We start from the raw sequence: 21495 nt of genomic DNA, 5'->3' as shown, positions 1-21495 counted from the left end.
CTTTCCTCTCCCATTGATGATCTCACAACCCCTGAGATTTATCCCGTGATCCTTTTGGAGGGGCCCGGCCTCCAGGTTGGGACGGACACACCAATCTAACTCTGTGTGAAGTAGTGAAAACCAGCTCCGTGCATCATTATTAACAATCTAATAATCTCCGACAGAGTCAGATATCGGTCACGGGAGGCGTCTTACTGCAGAATTATTACTTTTGCTTTTGGTACTTAAATATAGCTGATTATACTTCTACTACTTTTACTGAAGTAGAATTTTCAATGCAGGATTTTCACATGTAATTGGGTGTTTCTACATCGTTTTACTGGAACTTTTTCTTAGGTTAAGGACTCGAGTACTTCTTCCACCACTGCCATATTTACAGCAAAAATGTGTGTCTATAATAGAAAAGCTGGTTTTAAAAAAAAAAAACCCGCCAACTTTCTTTTGTCAGCTTTAAACAACATCATCTTCTGTCAGACACCGAAGCGCCGTCAAAGCCTCATGGGAGCTGTGGTTGTCGAATGCTAAAAAAAAAATCCACCAGTTCATCTAATTATAACTAAGCTAGTACAGATGATATGTGATATATATGTTTGTTTGGTTCTGGATTTTTTTCATGGGTTTGTATTGTATTGTGGCAAAACATTAGTTGAACATAACATCATTGACATCAATGCTTAAAAATGTACATAAAACTTACAGCAACAACAACAACAACAAAAAAAAGAATTGTTATTTTCATCTCAAACTGCCGACTGGATAATCTTGGTAAAATAACATGCAGCTGGTGTTTAATCCCTACGTGTGTCTCGCAGACAGTCGGACAGGTTCTGCTCCATTAGCATGAACCTATAGGCGGAGGGAGAGATTTTACCGCGTCACTGTGGAGGAGTCTCCAGTCTGCTGCCTCTACTTGTGTTTTACGTGCACAGGGTTTCGTCTGTGTGTTTGCATGTTCGTCCTACACACCCAGCTGATGGACTCTTTATTCAGCCTCTAATCGTTTATGTTTAGTTGAAGGAAAAACGGTGAGAAAAGTTTACAACCACTGGATTAATGAGGCCAGGTTAAAACGTCTGTTTGTCAGTATCAATAAGGTTGTCCTTTCCTGTTCTCTGGAGATCAGATGTGAAAGCGTATTAGTCTTTTTCCACAGCAGGAACTTATGAACCCATAAAATGTGGTTTCTCAAAACATGTAGGAACCCGTAAGGCCTCGCTACTAGGTACCTGCCTTGTTCCTGTTGTATTTTACAGACGGGAACATTGTGGATAATCCCATTTAACGAGACAAAAACAGGACTGACTAGTGCCTTTATTTGCTGTGCGGGTGAAGTAAGTGTTTCAGGGACAGATAACAAACGAAGCGGCACTGATATAAGGTATTGATTTTCTTTCGTGCTTATACAGACATAAGATCCAAGTCTATGCTTTAATGGAAAATCGGGCCAGAGGCCGGTTAGAGGCCCAGAACAAACCACTTGGTAGTTTGCTGGTTTGGAAATGGTGAAGTGGCGTTTTTCATTATTTTTCGGACATCTTATAGACGGAATGATCAGGTGGTTAATACAAAAGTACAGGCATCAGCATTGATTGATATGAAAAATAATTCTCTGTACTCAAACCTATACAACTTGCCTAAACGCTGGCTCTGTTTTTTACACATTTTGTACACATTTGATAGCAACATTATATCACAGCGCCACCTGTCACTTTGATATCAGATCCTCACTGTCAGCTGGCCCCTGTTTGCTACTGTGTTGCGGGGCCTGGCGTAATTGCACATGAACGAGAGCCTGGTTTTGATTTGCGTCTCACCGCCTTGTCGCTTTCATTTCCCTACCTCAAAACGTACATTTCCTCTCTGCAGGTCGGCTGCCGCTGGGTCAGGATGCTGTATATATCCATATGTACACATGTAGTGTATAGATGTGTGTGTGTGTGTGTCTGGCCGTGTGCTGTTGATCATCCACACATCGTTGTGCTGGTTAAATTGAAGCAGACACATTACTGTTCATCCGTTTAAGTGGAACTGATCTGCTGGTTTTCCGCTGGAGGAGAAACTGGCTCATGCTCTTATACTGTGAGCTGCTTTGCACTGAGCTTCACGTCTGCCTTTTAACTGTCTTTTTCATCGAGTTTTCCCACTTTTGGCTCAACACCTGGACATTTGGATCAGTCCGCCGACATGCCTACTGCACCATCTCTACAGTGTTTAAAGCGTTAAACCCTTTTTGTTCTTTTAGCGGCAGAAGGAAATCTAGTGTGCTACCAAAATATTGCCTCCTTACACATCAAGCAGACACGGAGCATTCCACCCTCCTTTTTAGCTGTGGCTCGGTCTCTACCAACCCCCAAAGGGAAAAACCAAACTGTGTGTGTCTGCCGTTTGGCGCTGAGCGGGTAAGTGGTTTTGCCAGAGCTCGTTCAGCAGTGGAAATGGCTGCCTCAACCACACACTATGTGTGGAGCCCGAGAACCAAAACTATGAGCTGAAAGAGGCTAAGAGCTACTTAGAGCTGCCGAGTAAAGTGATCATTCTTGGTATGTTCACCCTTTCATATCAAACGTTGGTTTTTTTTTCATTTCCTAATGCAGGTTTAATGACGTATATACACATAAGGTTTTGCTTGCTTTTCGCTGGGCGCCGCGATTTCTTGCAGGCTAGGTTTAGGTCCAGGTGTCCACGGTGACGTCCTCAAGTATCTTCGCCATCAGTCCAAAGCCCAAAGATATTTAATTTAAGATGACAGTCCTCACAGTTGAGGATCTGGAACCAGAGGGTGGATCATTTTTTGCTGACAAATGACATAAACAAATGGCTCGTTGATTAATCCACTAATCGCTTAAACACTTGTGAGGTGACTGGGGAGTCACAAGGTGTCGCCAGTTTCGTCGTCTGCCCAAGGCCACGAGGGGTTTATGCAAACTTTAGGGTCCGACAGCTTGGTGGGGACCACAAGTTTAAAAGGCTGTTTGAGGATTAAGAATTGAGTTTTGAGATTCAGGTGAGAATCAGGTCAAGGTCAGGGTAAGGGGGTAGTAGTAGGTCAGTGATGGGTCCCCACGAATATAGTAAAACGAGGATGTGTGTGTGTGTGTGTGGGGGGGGGGTTAATGCCATTGAGTGTATTAGCTGAATGCTAATCACCATTTATCTTGAACTGAGCCGTGGTCTTAATCACTTCTGAGCTAAAATAATCCCGCTCTCTTTTGGGGGGGGTGGGGGCTGCTGTTGTAACTGGTGTACCAGTATCAAGATCGTCATGGAAACCTCACGGACGGAGCTTTGGTACCCTGGCCAAATGGGTCACTCTGTTTTTGTTTTTTGGTTTTTTTTTGTGGACTTAAACTGGCGTCGGATCTTTTCCCGCTCGGTTCTCTGTAGAACTCTGATGTGTTTATTATCTGGTGTCAGGTGAAGTTCTAGCTTTAAAAAGTGAAATCCACGTTTTACTGGAGTAGGTGTGTGTGTGTGTGTGTGTGTGTGTGTGTGTGTGTTTGAATTTCTGGTTCTTGAGGTTTAGTGGGGAAGCTTGTTTGCTAAAGTAGGACTCGGATCTAAAGACAATATATTAATTCTTTCCTAGTAAATAAATTAAAAGTGTAACTGAGTTTTTAATATAACACCATCAATTATACGACAATCTGATCATCAAATGCATTTTTTTTAATACGGTTCATATGACCACGGAATTAATGTAAAGTACTGATACGATGCAAATGATCATTGATCCCTCTGGCTTTTTTTATTTTTAAATTTTTTTTTAATTAGCTTTAACACCACATTAAAACACGGTTATGCTGAACTTTGAGGAGTCGGATTTGTGTCGTTATCTGACACGATCAGCGACAAAGGGGGGAAGCAAACAGCCGCTGCCTCTGCCTCTGGTTGTTGCCACGGTGACAATTTACGTCCTCGGTGACTGATAGATGCGGTGGCCCTGCCCTCGCCTCGGTGCGTGTCCCCGAGAGAACGAGAGGGGAGGGGGAGAGAGGATGTAATGAGATGTGGATATATATATACTGTATAGACAGCGTAATAGAGAAGACATGACTAATGAGCAATAAAGAGCGAAAGATAAAATGAGTGAGCAAGAGAAAAATGGAAAGGCGTGTGTGTTAGTGTGTGTGAATTGAATATGAAACAAAGAAGGCAAATGTATGACACAGAAAAATGTGTGTGTGGGTGAGGATGCTTGCACGTGTGACCCTCCCCTCCTCCGACTGAAGCCTCTCTGCAGCAGCAGCGGCAGCGGCGGCGGCGTTACCGTAGCAACGGTAGCCAGGCGATGACGCCGGGCATCGCTCTCGCAAACAGAACAAGGCTGAACACACCCAGCCGCACCGTTAGAGAGGAAGGATGGTGACGCTGGAAAAAAAAAAGAAAAAGAAGGCGGCGACGCCCACAAGGTGTAGTAGAGGAGCGCGGCTCCGTCGGCTCTCTGCGGGAGCAGGGGGCGGAAATATCAGACAATAGGTTTGGATTTGAAAGTGTCTCCCAATATAATGCTGGTACGCCATGTCTGTGTCGAGAGTCACTGGCAGGAAACCAGTCCCCTCATTGCGTGACTTCAGTGTAGCAGATGGCGAACAAAATCCACAGTCCTCATTCTGTCTCATAAAGCATTCTTAAAAGCAGCTAAAGCCAGTATGAGGTCTCAACAGTCTGCTCCACTACGGTTTTGAGCTACTCGGACTTTACTCCACTGCAGCTCAGGGGCAAACATCTTACTTTTTACTCCACTGCATTTATCTGACAGCTTTAGTTACTAGTTACTTTGCCGATTCAGATTAACGATGCAAAATATGATCAACGAATAAATGATGATGTGATTTTTCTTTTTTGTAGGTTAAGTTAAGACTTCACTGATCCCAGTGGGGACATTTACAAGCCACTCAGCAGTATACTGTATCTTTATCAGCTGCACTATTTAAGTGCTTTTTATGCATCAGTGCATCAATAATTATAATTCAATAATATAGTAAACATTATCCTGAAATGTGCCAGTCTGCATAATGAGTACTTTACTTACTTTTGGTACTTCAAGTATATTTTGAGGCAAATACTTCTTACCTAAGTAAAATCTTAAATGCGGGACTTTTACTTTTACTCGAACTGTATTTCTTCACAGTGGTATTTTTTTTTTTTTGCTTAAGCATAAGATATAATTTGTTCTTCCTCGTCCCGCTTGTCACATGCGGGCGTGTTGCTGGTGTTTTGTCTCGGCAGCACAACATGAAGTATCCCTCTATCGCGGCGCAGCAGGGGAAAGGGAATTTTCTACTAAAACGGCGTTAACGTTGGAAAGTCACACTCAGTTTGGCAAACGCCATCTGCTGAAGACGGATATTCGCCAGGGCTGTACTTCAAGAACGCGTTTTTACAATAATGTGGATTTGGTTCTTGATCTCTTTACAGCACAGTCGCAGCGTAAGGGGAACTTTTCTCTTAACGTGCAGATGCCATGTGATTGTCGTGCGGAAAGAGACTTGAAAAAATCACTAACTTCGATGCAAACATCTGTACCATACGATACAAAACAGTAAGAAAGACTAATTACTGCGGTTTCAGACGCAGTCCAGTATTTTGTCGCGGGCCACTCGAAAGCGTTGTATTGCGTAGGTGTTGTACCTGACGGAAGAGACGGGGCCGCGCTTCGGTTTCTGTCGCTACGTCTGTCTACGCCGGCCGCATAATGACTCACGCTTCCCTCGCACCCTGAGCATGTTAACCTGGGGTGCGAACGTGGGGGGGGGGCGTTCTGTCGATTTCTCACTCCCATCTGACATCACTATAAATAACCTGAAAGCAGAAAGACTCACGCTTCCCTCTGTGTCAATGACTAAGATCCCAATGTTACTGCTCATTTTCTAACACGTTCGCAAACAAACCAAAATAGTAAAAAAACAAAAAAGGAAAAGGATAAAGTTTTTTTTCATTCGTGTGTCTTTGTGAATTCGGTTCAGTATCACTTGGACTATGTCATACTAGTTTGGTATTACTTATTCTGATGATCCTCGGTCCAAAGGCTTCAGAGGACACCAGGATCACGGCTGTAATCAGGAGGGTTCAAGAACATGTCGGCGTCAGATTGTGCACAAAAAGGGCGCAACCCGAGGCCTGTTTTTCCCGATTCAGTTCCGTTCTCTTCCAGCTTACATGTGTAGCCTCACTGGCTCGCCTGGACCTTAAATACAGCCCCAGAGCAAAAGTGCAGGGATTTATTTGCATTTATTTTTATAGCAGCTTTCAGAGACACGGCTACAACGTGCTTCACGAGTAGACTTGAAAATAAAATGCCATAATCTTCAGTTTTTATTAAGACTGTGTTAGAGACATTTAAGTCATTGTTTAAAAGCTGATTTTTTCTGCTGCTGCTGTATCGGATTCCCTGATACCGTAAAGTAAAATCTGTACGAAACTGGCGACAGGATTCAGAGTCTAGACCACAGAATCCAGCGAGTGAAGACGCCTCAGATCTTTCGCTGCAGTAAAAAAAAAAAAAAAGCCCCACCCATCCTGAAAACATCGGGGGACTCCTGCTGACATTAGCAGCGAACCCCAGTCTCTTGTCTTTGTGTCTTTGGCTGCAGCGGCCCGTTGTTTACATCCATGAAAGCCTCCCTTCCGGACACACATCCGGCAGTACCGCACCGCAGCCTTTCGGCTTCTCAGTCTTTGTATCTGTCTCGTACTGAACCCAGTCAGTGGACCCAAACTGTATTCGCATGCCCGGGGGCGCTTGTTTGGCCTCCTCTAGATGGGTTGGGCCGGGCTGGGGTGTATGGATCTGTGATATTGATCCGTCTCCTTGTTGTCTGTTGGCCTGCTGCTGTGTCTGATGCTCAGGGTTATGTGTTAAAATAATGTGGAGTGAAATGAAGGGAAAATGCCGACCGTGTGCCTGTTGCAGTGGCTGTTAAGGAAAAAGGAAAAAACTGTAGAATTACTGTAAACAAATAGGAGCATGATGGAGATGATCGGTGGTCACACTAGTGCTGCTGTTAGTGGTCGTTTTTCTCCAAACCACGATTCCGTTTCTCATCAGTATTGTTATAATTCTATCACCACAGACACTGACGGTATTGGATGGGTCGGGCATTGGCCAGACATGATCAGTCCACACCGAATACAGTGCAGCAACACAGTTTTATCAGCCTTCTAGATGAATGAATTTAAAATCCGCGCAAACCTATAACGGATGTCAGTTTAGCTTAAGACAGGTCACCTGGTGCAGGGTAGCTCATTATTTTTGAATAAAAACATTTGGCACAAAGGAAAAAAAAACTGCCCATCACCTTTCCCCGGACTCCAGGCTGCTCGTGTTGTCTGGCTAGCCGCCCAAAAAAACCGCAAATTAATCGACTACTTGATTCATCAACTAATCATTTGAGCTCTGACGTAGTTACAGCCTCACGTGACCTGAAACATGAAATAATGACACCAATGGGTTCCAGGCGGTGAGGTTTATAGATGGTACTATTAAAATAAAAAAAAAAGGAAAAGGGAACTGGCTTTGGTTCTCGAAATGTACCCTCCGTATCAGAGCTGGTGCTGGGAGAGAGAAGTCTGAAGTAGAGTAAAGGAGGAGCTCACAAACAGTTCAACACACACTTTGGACAACAGACTGGACACAATGCTCTGCCTGTACATCAACTGCTGCTCAGCCCAGTGTATGATTTTTAACTTGCTGCTCTAAACATGTTGTTTCGATGTGATTCAAATCTTGTTCTTCCTCTGTGTTTCTTTTCTCTCTGTTCAGGGCAGTTACCCCGTCTGGGACGACTTCATCAGCAAGGCCAGCAAACTACAGTCACAGCTCAGGTAACGCGCGCACACACACGCACACACACACACACACACACACACACACACAGGTAGGTTTTTCTTTGGCTCTGGTAACTACAGGAAGAGAGAGACGGCTCTACTTGCGAAAGTGATGGATAAAACGCACAAATGAATGTGTTTGCCTTGTGTGCACCTCTCGCCAGCACAGAGGTAACACAGTTCCTCCTATACATGTGCACCTCGAAACAATCACGCTGACAATCAAATCACAGCGACCCAGCACGTTACAGTGATAAACTTCCGTGAGATTAAAATGCGCCGGGTTCTCGAGGACAAAACAAGTTTCTTGGTTTCTCAAAAGAAAGCGCCAAAATAAAAGTTTTCTGTGATAGTCTTGGTTGGGAATGTGTCTTTACTGTAGCTGCTGATGCTTGATGACCCCTCCTCAGCTCCCCCACTCCCTTCCTAGTTTAGATCTTCTGTGGTTCCCAGACCTCCTCTGTCGTGCTCCTTGGAAGCCAGAGGAACCCCCGTCAAACGTCTCACCTTCCTCTCTTCGCCAAACACACACTGTCGGACTACTCTCGTTTCTTCCCCGTTTTCCGACGACCCCTCTTACGGCAGACACCTCGACTTGCCGTGGCAGGAGAAGCGCAGGGGGGACTAGTAAGATTATCAGTTGCTCTGTTCCGGCATTTATTGCAATGAAACGGTGAACTCCAGGCTCCAAAGCAACTCCCTTATAAAGCTGCAGGACTCGTTTCAGATGCTGTGTTCGCGTTTTTCTGCAGGGTTTCTTAAAATTTGACACCATTTCATTCCTCTCTCTGAGGTCGAACTCCACCGCTGATGTTACTACCTGTTGGCCGTTACGGTGGGCAAAACGTTAAAAGGCACCGGTGATACACACAAACGCAGCCTGGGCTCATGAAAATCCAATCAGTCTCCTTCGTTAAGTGTTTAAATGTCAAGCTCACCTGCTCTGTCACCTCGTCCCCGACTCTGCGGTTCACTGGCTCTGCACACACACACACACACACACACACACACACACACACACACACACACGCACACACACACACACACACACACACACACACACACAGGTAGGTTTTTCTTTGGCTCTGGTAACTACAGGAAGAGAGAGACGGCTCTACTTGAGAAAGTGATGGATAAAACGCACACAAATGAAGAAGTGTCCCTGTATTTGCTTGTGTGTTAACCTCTCGCCAGCACCGTAGGTAACACACACAGTTCCTCCTTATCCTACATGTGCGACCTCGAGTGCAATCATTGACGCGACCCTCACACAAATCACAGCGACCCAGCACATTACAGTGATAAACTTCCGTGAGATTAAAATGCGCCGGGTTCTCGAGGACAAAACAAGTTTCTTGGTTTCTCAGTGAGGAAAAGAAAGAGCCAAAATAAAAGTTTTCTGTGATAGTCTTGGTTGGGAATGTGTCTTTACTGTAGCTGCTGATGCTTGATGACCCCTCCTCAGCTCCCCCCAAGCTCCACTCCCCTTTCCCGAGTTTAGATCTTCTGTGGTTCCCAGACCTCCTCTGTCGTGCTCCTGCTTGGAAGCCAGAGGAACCCCCCCGGTCAAACGTCTGTTCACCTTCCTCTCTTCGCCCTCCGAAGACACACTGTCGGACTACTCTCGTTTCTTCACCGTTTTCCGACGACCCCTCTTACGGCAGACACCTCGACTTGCCGTGGCAGGAGAAGCGCGGGGGGGACTAGTAAGATTATCAGTTGCTCTGTTCCGGCATTTATTGCAATGAAACGCTGAACTCCAGGCTCCAAAGCAACTCCCTTATAAAGCTGCAGGACTCGTTTCAGATGCTGTGTTCGCGTTTTTCTGCAGGGTTTCTTAAAATTTGACACCATTTCATTCCTCTCTCTGAGGTCGAACTCCACCGCTGATGTTACTACTTGTTGGCCGTTACGGTGGGCAAAACGTTAAAAGGCACCGGTGATACACACAAACGCAGCCTGGGCTCATGAAAATCCAATCAGTCTCCTTCGTTAAGTGTTTAAATGTCAAGCTCACCTGCTCTGTCACCTCGTCCCCGACTCTGCGGTTCACTGGCTCTGCACACACACACACACACACACACACACACACACCACTGAAGGTCGTTTACACGCAGTCTGTATGTACATACAGGAAAGTGTGCACATACAGACGGCAAACATACACTCGAACCTCACTGCATCATGGGCAATACATCCACACATAAACACTCTCTTCCGGCATTTAAACACCTACCCCTACACACACACACACACACACACACACACACACGTGCACAACTCAATTAACCTTCTGTGGCTGGCAGAGATTAATGATGCCACCATAAAGCCATTATCAGTGAGAAGGATCAGCAGCAGTCTCCAGAGACTCTGCACTGGGCCAGAGGTCACCAGAGGTCAAAGCTGATTACAAACCCTCTGACTGCATCCGTCCTCCTCGTCCTCACCCTGCGTCTTACGCACACAGTGTTTGTCTGGGTGTTTTGGCATCTCAGGCACCGCTTGAGTACATGGGATTAAAGGACCATGTGTTTGTATTTCATTCTTTAGCCTATTAGCTGCGAATCGTATATACTTTACCTTGCCGCCAACACTAATCCCAAACATCTCGTACTTTACAGGCAACCAGTGCTGCCAGTTCGGGTTATTTCACCATGAAAATCAACTTGAAATTCACGTGAAAATATAATTCAGTTCACCAAAGATTTCAGGGACTGTCTTCCTATGTGGTTCATTCAAGCGCCTCAAAGAAACAATCTACTTATTGTCCTCTACTTTTTAACAGTAGAGTGTATGTCCAAACTTTCTTTCATCGCAACAAAAAGGTTGAGTTGAGCATTAGCGCACTGTCCTGTGGAGGAACTTTCACCAAAAATTACACAAATCAAATTGATGTAGTTCAACCGGCCATTAAAAAAAGATGTGAGCTCAAGAGACATTTGGTAGAGCTTAAAAAACGTCTATTCTAAAATAAACACGACATAGAAACCAATTTTTGAACCAATAATTGACAGGTAATCTCCCTGGAAGCCAAACTTTTTTTCTGTTGTGTTTCCCAGGACGACGGTTGTGGCAGTAGCAGCCTTCCTGGACGCCTTCCAGAAGGTGGCCGACCTGGCAACCAACAGCCGAGGTAGGATGGTAACACGTTTTGTGTGTGTGTGTGTGTGTGTGTGTGTGTTCGTACTGTTCTATCTGCTCAGTGTCTAATTTTGGAAGTACGTCTCTTCGAGTTGTAAAGGCGTGATGTCACTGCTGGTTTTTAGTACTGGAGGTGATGGAAGTGACAACATCAGCGCACTGACAGAGAAGAAACGTACGTTAGGTTGTTTCAATTTTTGTACCCAAAAATTGGCTACAAGCACATTGACGCATTGTACTGTATTAAAAAAAACCAAAAAACGTTTGGGTCGATTTGATCACATTTAGTTGTGTTTTACATTAAAGTCAGTGAACTAACTTGCTCACGAAAACCATTTCAGAGGCGACAACCCCAAAATGTCACCGGACTCTGGATCAGTCAGAAACGGTAAACGATGCAAATCGTAAACCAAAAGCAGGATCCCTCAGATTATTCGGGTTAAGGATCAACTCCTGTTTTGTGATTCGTGGTCCTCAGTCACAGAAACAGCAGGACGTCTCGGTATTCGGTGTCGGTCGCTTCCTGAATTGTTGTGAAGCACTTTGCACGTTTTCTATTGATTTGTACTTTTCCATTATTGACAAATGATCGGAGGTGGCAGTCTTCCCAATCACCGGACTCAAACGTCAATAGAGGTCGCTTCCTGAATTGATTACGTGAAGCAGGAAGCCTTGATGGGCAGCCCCGCTTGGCTGCGTGTGTTTGTTTCATGTTGCAACTCCGATACAGTGTTCAGCGTTTATCTCACGCTCCTTTGTGGAGAACTGCTGTTTTTCATGAATCCCGTGTCTTCTCCTTCGGTGAACCTCGCAGGGAAACGTTTATCTTTTAAGGTTAACTGTGCGTTTGTGTGTTTGTGTGTCTGCGTCAGGCCACAGTACTGGATGTAGTCCAGCTTCCTGTCGAGGCAGGTCGCTGTCAAAATGACAACATTAGCCGAGGAAACAATCAGTCACCGCTGCGATGATTCTAGGGCTGTGGGTCACAGCCGCTCTGTAATTGACTCGTTGGGGTGTGTGTGTGTTTGGTGCATTGGCCTTTTACACCTGGAGCAGTGTGTGGAATTACTGGTTTCTCTCAGCAATTAGGTGTGTGGAGCCACACCCCAACACGCCCGACCTTCTCCTCCTCTGCCCAGCTCCTCACGCCTCCCACCAACAAAAGCAAACACTACCTGTTACTCAATGCATCTTTTTTTAAAAGCGACATTTTTATTTACAGAATATAACGGAAATATATATTTAACCCAGGTTCTTTTCTGTAGCTACAATTCCAAAGATGGAAAAGATGAAAATAAAAACATATCTCCTTCACAAATGTTGCCTTTTGGGACTTGTATCTAATGAGCCTCTTACTTGTGAAGAGTTTCACTTATTCAGGCCTTTAAAACCTCTCGAATTGACCAACCTCAGAAGGAGGGAATCACTCTGCACTCCCACATACAACATGTGGCACAGATTAGTAAAAGGTTTAACTTGCTTCACTTTAAAGGGCCGCAGGCCTGGAAGCGTAGAACGGAAGCTGACAGTTACTGGATTTTTGAGGCAAATATCAATATAATTCCTTAGGGGTTTAGAAAAAAACACATATTATAAAAAGCAGATAATATAAACACACATTTCTGATGATAAGGAACATTGTATACAGATAGATGTTATAGGTGTCTGTGGCAAAACTTGTAAGCTTTAAGCTTTATTCTTTGACCTGTGAACAGCGAGTCCACTCTGATAGAGGTGTTGAATTATTAAATGTAAGAGGTCAGTACTACCAGTATACCCCATCTGCTGGGTGGAGGGTGGAGGAGGGGTGAACAGTGAGAATAGAGGAGGAGCGGTGTTTGAAATGTGCAAAAAATTTTAGCCCAAAACGTACAAAATGGCAGATTGGAAAGAGGGAGTTTAAAAAGCCCAAGAGACGAGGGTAGCGCAGTAGAGGAATGGATGGAAAACGAGAGAGGAGGTAGAGGAGAAAGATAGAGGGCAGATGGTGATGGCGAGAGAGAGGGATGATGAAAAAGATGGATGGAGGGGGGGGGGTTGCTGTTGGCTGTCATGTCCAGCCGGCTGCTGCTGGAGCTCATAGCAACAAGATGGAAATCACTGCAGGGCTCAGTCCGAGCAACAGAACCAATATCTGTCCTCCTTACTGTATCATATCTAGATTCTCAAGTAGTGGCCATTTCCCTCAGTGGCATTAAGAACCAGACCTGTATCTAGAACAGGATTGTATCGTAAACAGGCCTTTGATTTCTGATTCCCCCCGTTCCCTGGCTAATGCAAACTCAAAATTACCTTCACGTTTACCCGTCGTCTTGATGATAAGTTCAGCGTAATGAACATTTCCGTCAGAGCTTTGGTTGTTGGACAGAAATAATGTTTTCATCCTCCAGCCTTTCCGCTTTGTTAAGCGGAAGGGAAGGCTGGAGGGCCGTTAATTTGAAAACTCCGCGGGGAAGTGCTGAGTTTCAGTCTCTGTGTGAGATGCAGTTCTGTTCCCAGCTCGCCTGCATCCTGCTGGCACCGTAGCGACGCAACAACCGAAAATGATTGGCGGGACTGAATGCGGTTGTGGCTAAAGTGATAATCGCAGTTGTTCTGCTCGGTGCTGAGAGAGAGAGAATATTCATCACGATCTGTTTTTTTGTAATTAAAATAGTTAGTAAATTCACATAGAAACCTCCGTCACCATCAAACTGTACCTGAATGAACCTACACTGTTATATTAAAATGAAAGAATTCAACCAATTAAAGCAAAGCACTTCACTGAGATCTATACGTACAAAATCCCCGACCTATGTTGTTTTATTTTTCATTTCATAATCATAGGAGTGTCATGTGTGACCTATATATGCAATTTGATTGCTCCTTAACAGAACTTTTATTTTAATTTATTTTTTGGCAATGGGCTTCCTAGAGGCTTTTTTATGTCATTGACTTTCACAGTCATGTATCATCTCATTAGCCAGGCAGTAACACGCTCAGCTGATTTTTAAAGAAGTCGCAACCCCAATAGAAATCATGTAGAAGTGGAGCATCAGCCTGACCCTCTGACACATTCAAGTACCGTCGGGTAAATGACTACCGTGCTCAAGAAAAGCATGAAAATTAGATTCTGTTTCCGCTGAAACACAATAAAAGTGTAGAAGTCAAAATCGCTTTAGGTGCGTTTACCCGCGATTATATTTCCTTTTTTTTTTTTTTTGCCATCCTACCACAGGAAGCTTCCACTTTGACTGCGTAAGCGTTGACAGTTGGAACAGATGCAAACATTATGTCTAAAGTGGAGGATCAGTGTCTTATCGTATCCGACGCACACAGTGTGGAGATAAGGCACAGCGGGTGTCCTCCTTTCTCTACCTGACCCTCTCACTGTGTGTGTGTGTGTGTGTGTGTGTGTGTGTGTGTGTGTGTGTGTGCGCGTGTGTGTGTGTGCGTGCGAGCTGGACTGTGGTTGCCATAGCAACCCGCTGCCAGGCAGGGTGATTTCGTTCTTAAAGGGCCGGCGAGGGCCGTCGCTTTGACAGGGGCCGCGTCAATGTGTCAGCACCTGCTAACTGGGTCGAACAGAGGAGGAAGACGAGGCGAGCGGAAGGAGGAGGATGAGGAGATGGGAGGAGACAGGACGGTGAAATAGAAAGTGAAAAGAGAGGGTGGACAGGACGTGCAGGGGAAGGAGGTGAGAGAGACGAGGGGATAAAAGAAGTGAGATGGTTAATGTGAAAAAGGTGTAGAGAAGAAAGAAATTGTGCAAAAGAAGGGGAAGAAGAGGAGGAGAGGTAACGAGATGGAAAAGGAGAGGAGGCAGAGAAGAGAGGAAGGAGAAGGCGACAAGGAAATACAAGAAAAACGTGAAACAAGGACGAGGAAGGAAGGCAGGAAGCAAATAACTGGAGGAAGAGGGGGAACAAGGAGGTGAGGACAAAAACGATGACGAGGGAAGAGAGGAGAACAAGATGGAGGAAAAAAGAGAATTGGAAAGGGGAGAAAGAAGAAGAGGAGAGAAGGAAGAAGAGGGACGTTGGTGAGGAAGGGAGAGGGAGGGTAAAGGGAAAGAGGGACAAAAAGGTTAAGGATGGAAAGACGAGACTGTGTGAGATGAGGAGTAAGGAAAGGAAGCAAGAGAAAAGGATATAGAGGCAAGAGCGGAGGAGAAAAGGAGGCAGGTCAGAGGAAACGTCTTCGTCAGAAAGAAAAGAAAGTTCCAAGTGTGATTTTAAAAACAATTCCACGTTGGTACGTTCGTGTGCTGCTGGGAAAATTCGCATCGGAGACTTGAGAGTCAGCTGCCAAAAAAAACCAAAAACCAGCTGTTTAATGCAAGAAACAGAGTTTTCATGGTGTGAATGTCGGGCTGGACCCAAATCAGAATTTGACCAGGCGACTCCGAGTCGTTAGTTTGGGTCCATGCTTTCAATATTTTTAATTTCCTTAATCAATGTATTTTGTTATGTGCTTGTGGTTCCTGATTTTTCTTATTTAATAGAGTTTTGTTTTATTATAACTTTTCCTTTTTCATTAATACCCTTTACCTCGAATTGAGAAATACTATATTATACTTGGCCGCCATCCAGTCAGATTACAGCCCGGCGCACCTGTGGAGCTGCCGTCCCCGCACCAAACCCCGTCCAGCAGCTCGCATGTCACAGGTCGCGGTTGAATCATATTGAGACCAGCTTCGGATTGTAAATGTGTTTTTTTTTTTTTCAGCCAGCCGTCCAGTGATTCAGCTGACACGAATGAGGTTTAAAACCTCAACTGATGATCTGAATCATCAACATTTAGCAGGCGGTCCCATACAGAGCTGAAACAAGGAAGCTGATAATTAATGAGTCGTTTAAGTCATTTTTCAGGCAAAAAGAAAGAGATGAGAGCAAATTTCCCTGTTTGCAGCTTCTCAAATGTGAGCATTTATCTTTGCTCTCTATGGTAGGAAGATAAATATCTTCAGGTTTAGGACTATTGGTCAAACAAAAGAAGCAACTTGTGCTCTGGCACGTTGGCGCGATAATGAATCATAGCTATAATAATGAAAAACATTGTCAGTTAATAAAATGTGTACTTCTTGTCGTCGCACCTCGTAAAGTCCTTAAATTTCATCAAACATCTGGCGATCTTATGGAAGACCCTCGAAGCTGACATCTGGACGAGAGTGGAAACAGTTTTTTTCCAGCTCGATCCGTCTGCTCCGAGACCGACTGGCTGACCGCTAACTGCAGTAAACGGAAGTGGATTATTCCCAGTTTAGTCGCGTGCTCCCGGAGCTTCTGTATCCCATCGGCAGCCCGAACGCCCGCCGTAAAAGCGGCAGCGGCCAGGCCAGCGAGGCCAGATGTTACTTTCGTGTTGAAACGTTCCCACCATGTTGTGGTGTTTGTGGTTAAACCGTGTGAGTGGAGCTGCAGCAGATGGAGCTGATATGCAGTTGCGGGATAAAAACTCCCTCTGGTCCTGCTTAGTTGCAAATTGCGGCTCCTGAACCGATTTTCCAGCTCCCAGCAGAGTTCAGCTACAACGAGGCGAACATGAATCTACCCCAGCTACTTCGAAACTGCGACAGAAGCTTTATTTATTCATGTGCGGTGGTCAGCCATCTCAGGGGCATTAACCGGTTTCCTCTGGCTTCAGGCTTTCCACCAGATCTGCGAACCTGGCTGCAGGGATTTGCTCCCGTTCAGCGACAACAGCATTAGTGAGGTCCAACACTGATGCCGGGTGATAAAGTCCAGCACACAGCCAAAAATCCATTTCACCCCAGAGGTGTTGGGTGATGTTAAGGTCAGGGCTCTGCGCAGACCAGTCCAGATTTTTTCCACAGTAAACTGGGAAATCCGTTTCCTTTCCTGGCTCGGTCCTGTTTGTCGTGTTGGAACAGGAAAGTGACTTCCTCAGACTGTTGCCACAGAGCTGGAAGAACAATATTACCCGAAGATTCAGTTTGGTTCAGTTTGATTCAGCTTTGTCACTGCACACATTGAGTTACCAGTTCAATAAAGTGATTGTAGTTCCAAAGTCACTCTGTGCAGCCAGAGATTGCTCCGACCTGCAGAACTTTATTTTTAAATTCTGCCGTTTTCAAATGCACCAGGTATCTGAATTTTGAGATCTTGTGTATCACACGATGCACAAGACATCCAAAACTGTTCTCTGATTTTTGATACAATGATACAGCTGTAAAAATCTCCGAATCTTGGCTTTGAGTGTTAAACGTAATATTCAACATTATAGGTCTGAGCTTAGCTTCAGTTAAGAGCTGGAGCGAGCTACTACAGAATATTACGCACTTTTTTCCCAGCTTAAAGGCACCAAACAAAAAAACTAGGTAGGTTTACATACATTCAGCATTATTGAACTGTGATGTGGCTCAGGAAAGATCCTGCTCTGTTTTAATACAGAAGAAGTCCAGTGACGTGTTTACTCACAGTGAACCAAAACCCCCGTCTTTCCCAAACCTAAAACCACAGACCAGGTTCTGGACGTGAACCCGGCCTCTGGTGTGACAGTCGTGCGCGCCCACCATCCACCCCAACCGCCGCCTGGCGACTCTGCTGCTGCCGGGGAATGTAGCGCTATGCTTATTTAATCCAGATTTGGTCTGAAATTTGAGGTTTCCTTTCAAGGGTCGTGGCGATCTGACCGCCGCCTCGTGTTGCGGGTGGACAACATTGAATCGCAGCAGTGACTGACGAGTGGTCTCATCCTCCGAGGGACAGAAAAATTACTGAAAATTCGGGTTTCATCTGAATCATTGTGAGAACGATATGTGGCTTTTAGCAGGTGACGCTCACAAAGCCATGGGAAAAAAAAAAAAAGAAGTAAAATGATCCTACCTGTTGGATTGTGTACAGAATGCGAGGAGTTTATAAACTGCGTAGAGCTTGTAAATGTGTGCCGGGGCTTTAGACAGACCGTAGGAGGCTGCTGCAGTCAGCGTCCGCAGTGGCAGGCTGTGTGTGTGTGTGTGTGTGTGTGTGTGTGTTGGTGGGTCGAGTCTTCAGCAGCACACAGATGGCCTCCTTTGGCAGCTCATCGTTTAATGATATCATCTCAGGCGCAGGTGAGTGATGTCATATCTGCAGTGTCCACACGCCGGGGATTTTCGGGGTTTTCATCAAGGTCAGATCGAGGCGCAAGGTTCAGACACAAACTTCTCGCCACAAATACACGCTCAGCATGTTTTGTTTTTCCTTGAAAGGTGAACGCCAGCACAGTTTTACGCATCGGAGGCTGTTTCCAGATGCTGGGGAGTGCTGCTGCGTGCATGAAAAAAGTTGACCACGAGTCTGAAAAGTATAAAAACCAAGATCTGTGGGTGTGGAGGGAGAAAGAAGTGAGCTGACCGGACCCCTGCAGCCGCCCCTCATCTCTGCCCGAGGCTCCAGGATACATTAGCCGTCCACAGGCTAAGATACCCGACTTTCCTACCAAAGTGTTGCTGAGCGAGTGGCATTGTGGGTAATGTGGGTGCCATTTTTTGACATGAAAGAAGAATGTGAGGAGTAGAAAAGATGATATCACGGATTCCGCTGCATTGATTTGGATTGATTTTTTAAACCCCCCCCCTACAACTCTCCTTCACGAGTCCCACGATGTTTTAGAAGTGCGGTGCTAAATCAGCGGTGTGCTCCTTATAAACCTGAGGTGAAAGAAAATGTGTGTAAACATGCCAGAAAATGTGTCCAGCCTGGTTGGTCTTTGTACAGACAGAGGGTTTGGGAAGTCACCAACACAGGTTTGGTCACCTGAACTGTCCGCATCAACTTTCGAGGCTTCGTTTACTTCCATTACTGCAGGAAAGAGCTGTAAGTGAACCAGTTTCTTAATCCCTGAAGAAAAGGCCTGTTTCTAAAAAATGCACCTCATTTTTCAGGTTTTTTTCCTTTCCCTACCTCAGGTAGTTTACCGCTTGCCTCATTTAAGGCTGCTCTCTGGAATTGAACTGCTTAAATCTTAGAAATGGGGGTGGGCTGAAACTTTGGAGCGGTGGCGTAATTCTTCGGTGGACGTCTGCTATGGCGCCAGCAGAGGGTTCTGGGAGATTTGTGACTCAACTTGAAAGCCTCTCTTGCTGGGTTACAGGGAAACATCGCTGGAGGTGAAGTGAGCAGCTTGTGATGTAAAGTCAAACATCTGACTGGGCCCAGACACTTTATTTATCTCTTTATTCCTCTTCCTTATTTCCACGATGCTTGTTGTCCTTGCTGTGTTGTCGTCCTCTGCGTCTTCCTTCTTTCCTTTTTCTCGCCGTCTCTCCTCTCCGCCCCGGTTTTTCTGTCCTCCCGTTACGGCATACCACACACAGAGTAGCTAGGTGCAGTACGCGTGCCCGTACTTCAGGGTCTGGTAGGAGACCGGAAGTCCACTGTCAGCTGCTGCTTCGCTTCAAACCAAACCCGAGCTCTTTACAGAACATACGGGTTGCTCAGAAGTGAAGAAGAGAGATTCATTCAGCTTACTTTTTCTTATCCAAAATTTGCACTTGGCAGCAAGACGAGAATGAGTCTGATGGCTTTAAGTGACGAGCAACCAGGAATGAAAAGGTCAGAGGTCGCAGCAGCCTGAAGATGGTCCTGTGACCTGTAAATGGTCTCATATGATACAAAGGAAAGAGCTAAAATATAAAATCAAGGGAGAGATGTGTTTAAAAAAATAAAACTTTTATATGCAGAACTTGATCTGCTTAATTGATTAAATCAGACTCACTAGGTTCAATATTTAACAGGATCCAGGACCAGAACGCTCCCAAAAGGTCACGAAGTTTCTGTGAAATGGTAGATTCACTCTGACTATTGGAAAAAAATGAAGACTATTTCGAAATGCCAACGTACTAGACAGAAATTAATGGAGCTGTTGTTCTTGCAGCTGGAAATATGTGAAGAAAAAGCAAACTATTGGGAAATTACAGACCTGTAAAGTAAGGCGTTACCAAAAATGCAACAGAGATTGGAAAAAGAAAAAAGAGAGGGTAAAACTCCACTGGCTACCAGTTTCCACTTGCAGTGGAAAGACGAATCTCAAGTGGTAAAATCTCAGTATTTATTTGCCAAAAGGCAATTCAAGCAATTTATTACACAGCTCAGTGACATCACCCGCAAAACGGAAAAAAAATCCCCTTAAAATCAAGATTGTACCAGGATCAGAGTTCAATCGGCAGACGTCAGAGGAAATGTTGTGCTAGGTGGGATAATGTCAGAGGCTTAAGCTGGACTGGAGTCAGGAGGTTGACGTTGCCGAGGGTTTGGTTCTTGTGTTCCAGCTCCAAATTCTCCGTCGCAACCAGACGAGCCACAGCAGTCTCGTATATCCTCCGCTCTGAGGTTCCTCCACCACTAAGGTCAAACGTTCAAAAAAACAAAAAACAGGCCACGACATGCCACCGCTTCTTACAGTAATAACTATTTTTATGTACCGCTGTTGCTACGAGCCTGCCGCCTGACAGCAGTTTCATTGAAAGGTTTGGGTATCGGGAGAAATCATTCAGAAAATTCTTGGACTCGGCACTTTTTCTGGTCCATTTAATGGTTTGACATATGAATGAGTGGACAAATGTAAACAACGTGACGTCTCACGCGGACGACTTCCAGCAGCTCTGACAAGGTTCGCTAGAAGCAAATGTCTCAGTGACATAAAACATTCGCATTTTTTTCCACAAGACCCAGAGGATGATCTAGCGAGGGCTTTTTTTTTTAAAATAGAAACTCCATTTGTATTGACGTTAAACAATTATAAATCTATCGTGGAGGAGGAAACAGACTATTTTCTTCTCCCCCAGGAGTGAGGGGGGGGGGGGGGCAGGACAGGTTCAAGTTTGAGCAAGTCAGTCGAGATGAAAAGTGAAGTTCACATAATCATAATCATTGTCCATCTACACATCCTCAGTGCCAAAAAAATAAATAAATAAAAATGCAACCAACAGGAAAAGTAGAAGAAAAGGCAGATTGAGGAAAAATGTGATTCCTCAAATAATTCAAATACCTTCATGATAACGGTCCTTCCTGATAACAGCAGTCTGGATTTGTCATCTTATTGGGATCTAACACTACGTAAATATTTGGAATAGGGCAGATGAAAGTCAAAAAAAAAAAAAAAAAGAGTCTTGGATTTGTGGTCTGTTCTGGCCAAAGCCACTTCCCAAAGAATCCCAGTGTCAGGGCTGTAGTCAAGGCCACTTAGGTCCCGTTGAAGTATGAGCAGTTTCAAAAATTTAGTCTGGTGTGAGTCCAAAATGCAGACCCGTCAAGACTGAGTCCAAATGGGATTCAATTTATCAAATTCAATTGAATTTTCCTTACACGGGGTTACCTCAGGGCACCTTTCGTGCAGAGCAGCTCCTGACCGTGGTCTCTATAGTTACAGGGTACGGTCTTGACTCCAGCCGTCCAGAAAAGGTCAAAAAGAAGGCCAAAGTTAAATGAGTTGGAGTCTGAGTCGAGTCAGACAAGGATCCGAACTTTTGTCTCACTGTTGATCATCATAGAGTCAACTGTGATACAACGTCAAACCCTTTGAATCTAGAAAAGTTAAAAATGG

At 44.9% G+C, this 21495-nt stretch overlaps 1 protein-coding gene across 5 annotated transcripts in view; it reads left to right on the top strand.

The window, feature by feature from the left end:
* Positions 1–21495, top strand: part of LOC120786187 (protein MTSS 1-like) — a 57346-nt gene that overhangs the window by 2591 nt on the left and 33260 nt on the right. For 3 of the 5 annotated variants that reach the window (XM_040121424.1, XM_040121423.1, XM_040121421.1), the window contains exons 2-3: positions 7763–7824; positions 10887–10960. In XM_040121424.1, the coding sequence (XP_039977358.1) occupies positions 7763–7824; positions 10887–10960 (136 nt within the window). Of the gene's footprint in view, positions 1–7762; positions 7825–10886; positions 10961–21495 lie in introns of those variants that run through there. The other 2 variants (XM_040121425.1, XM_040121426.1) reach the window with 2 other exon arrangements.

This window comes from Xiphias gladius, chromosome 24 (genome assembly GCF_016859285.1).
Source record: "Xiphias gladius isolate SHS-SW01 ecotype Sanya breed wild chromosome 24, ASM1685928v1, whole genome shotgun sequence".
NCBI classification, from domain to species: domain Eukaryota; kingdom Metazoa; phylum Chordata; class Actinopteri; order Istiophoriformes; family Xiphiidae; genus Xiphias; species Xiphias gladius.
This window is presented reverse-complemented; position numbering and strand designations above follow the sequence as displayed.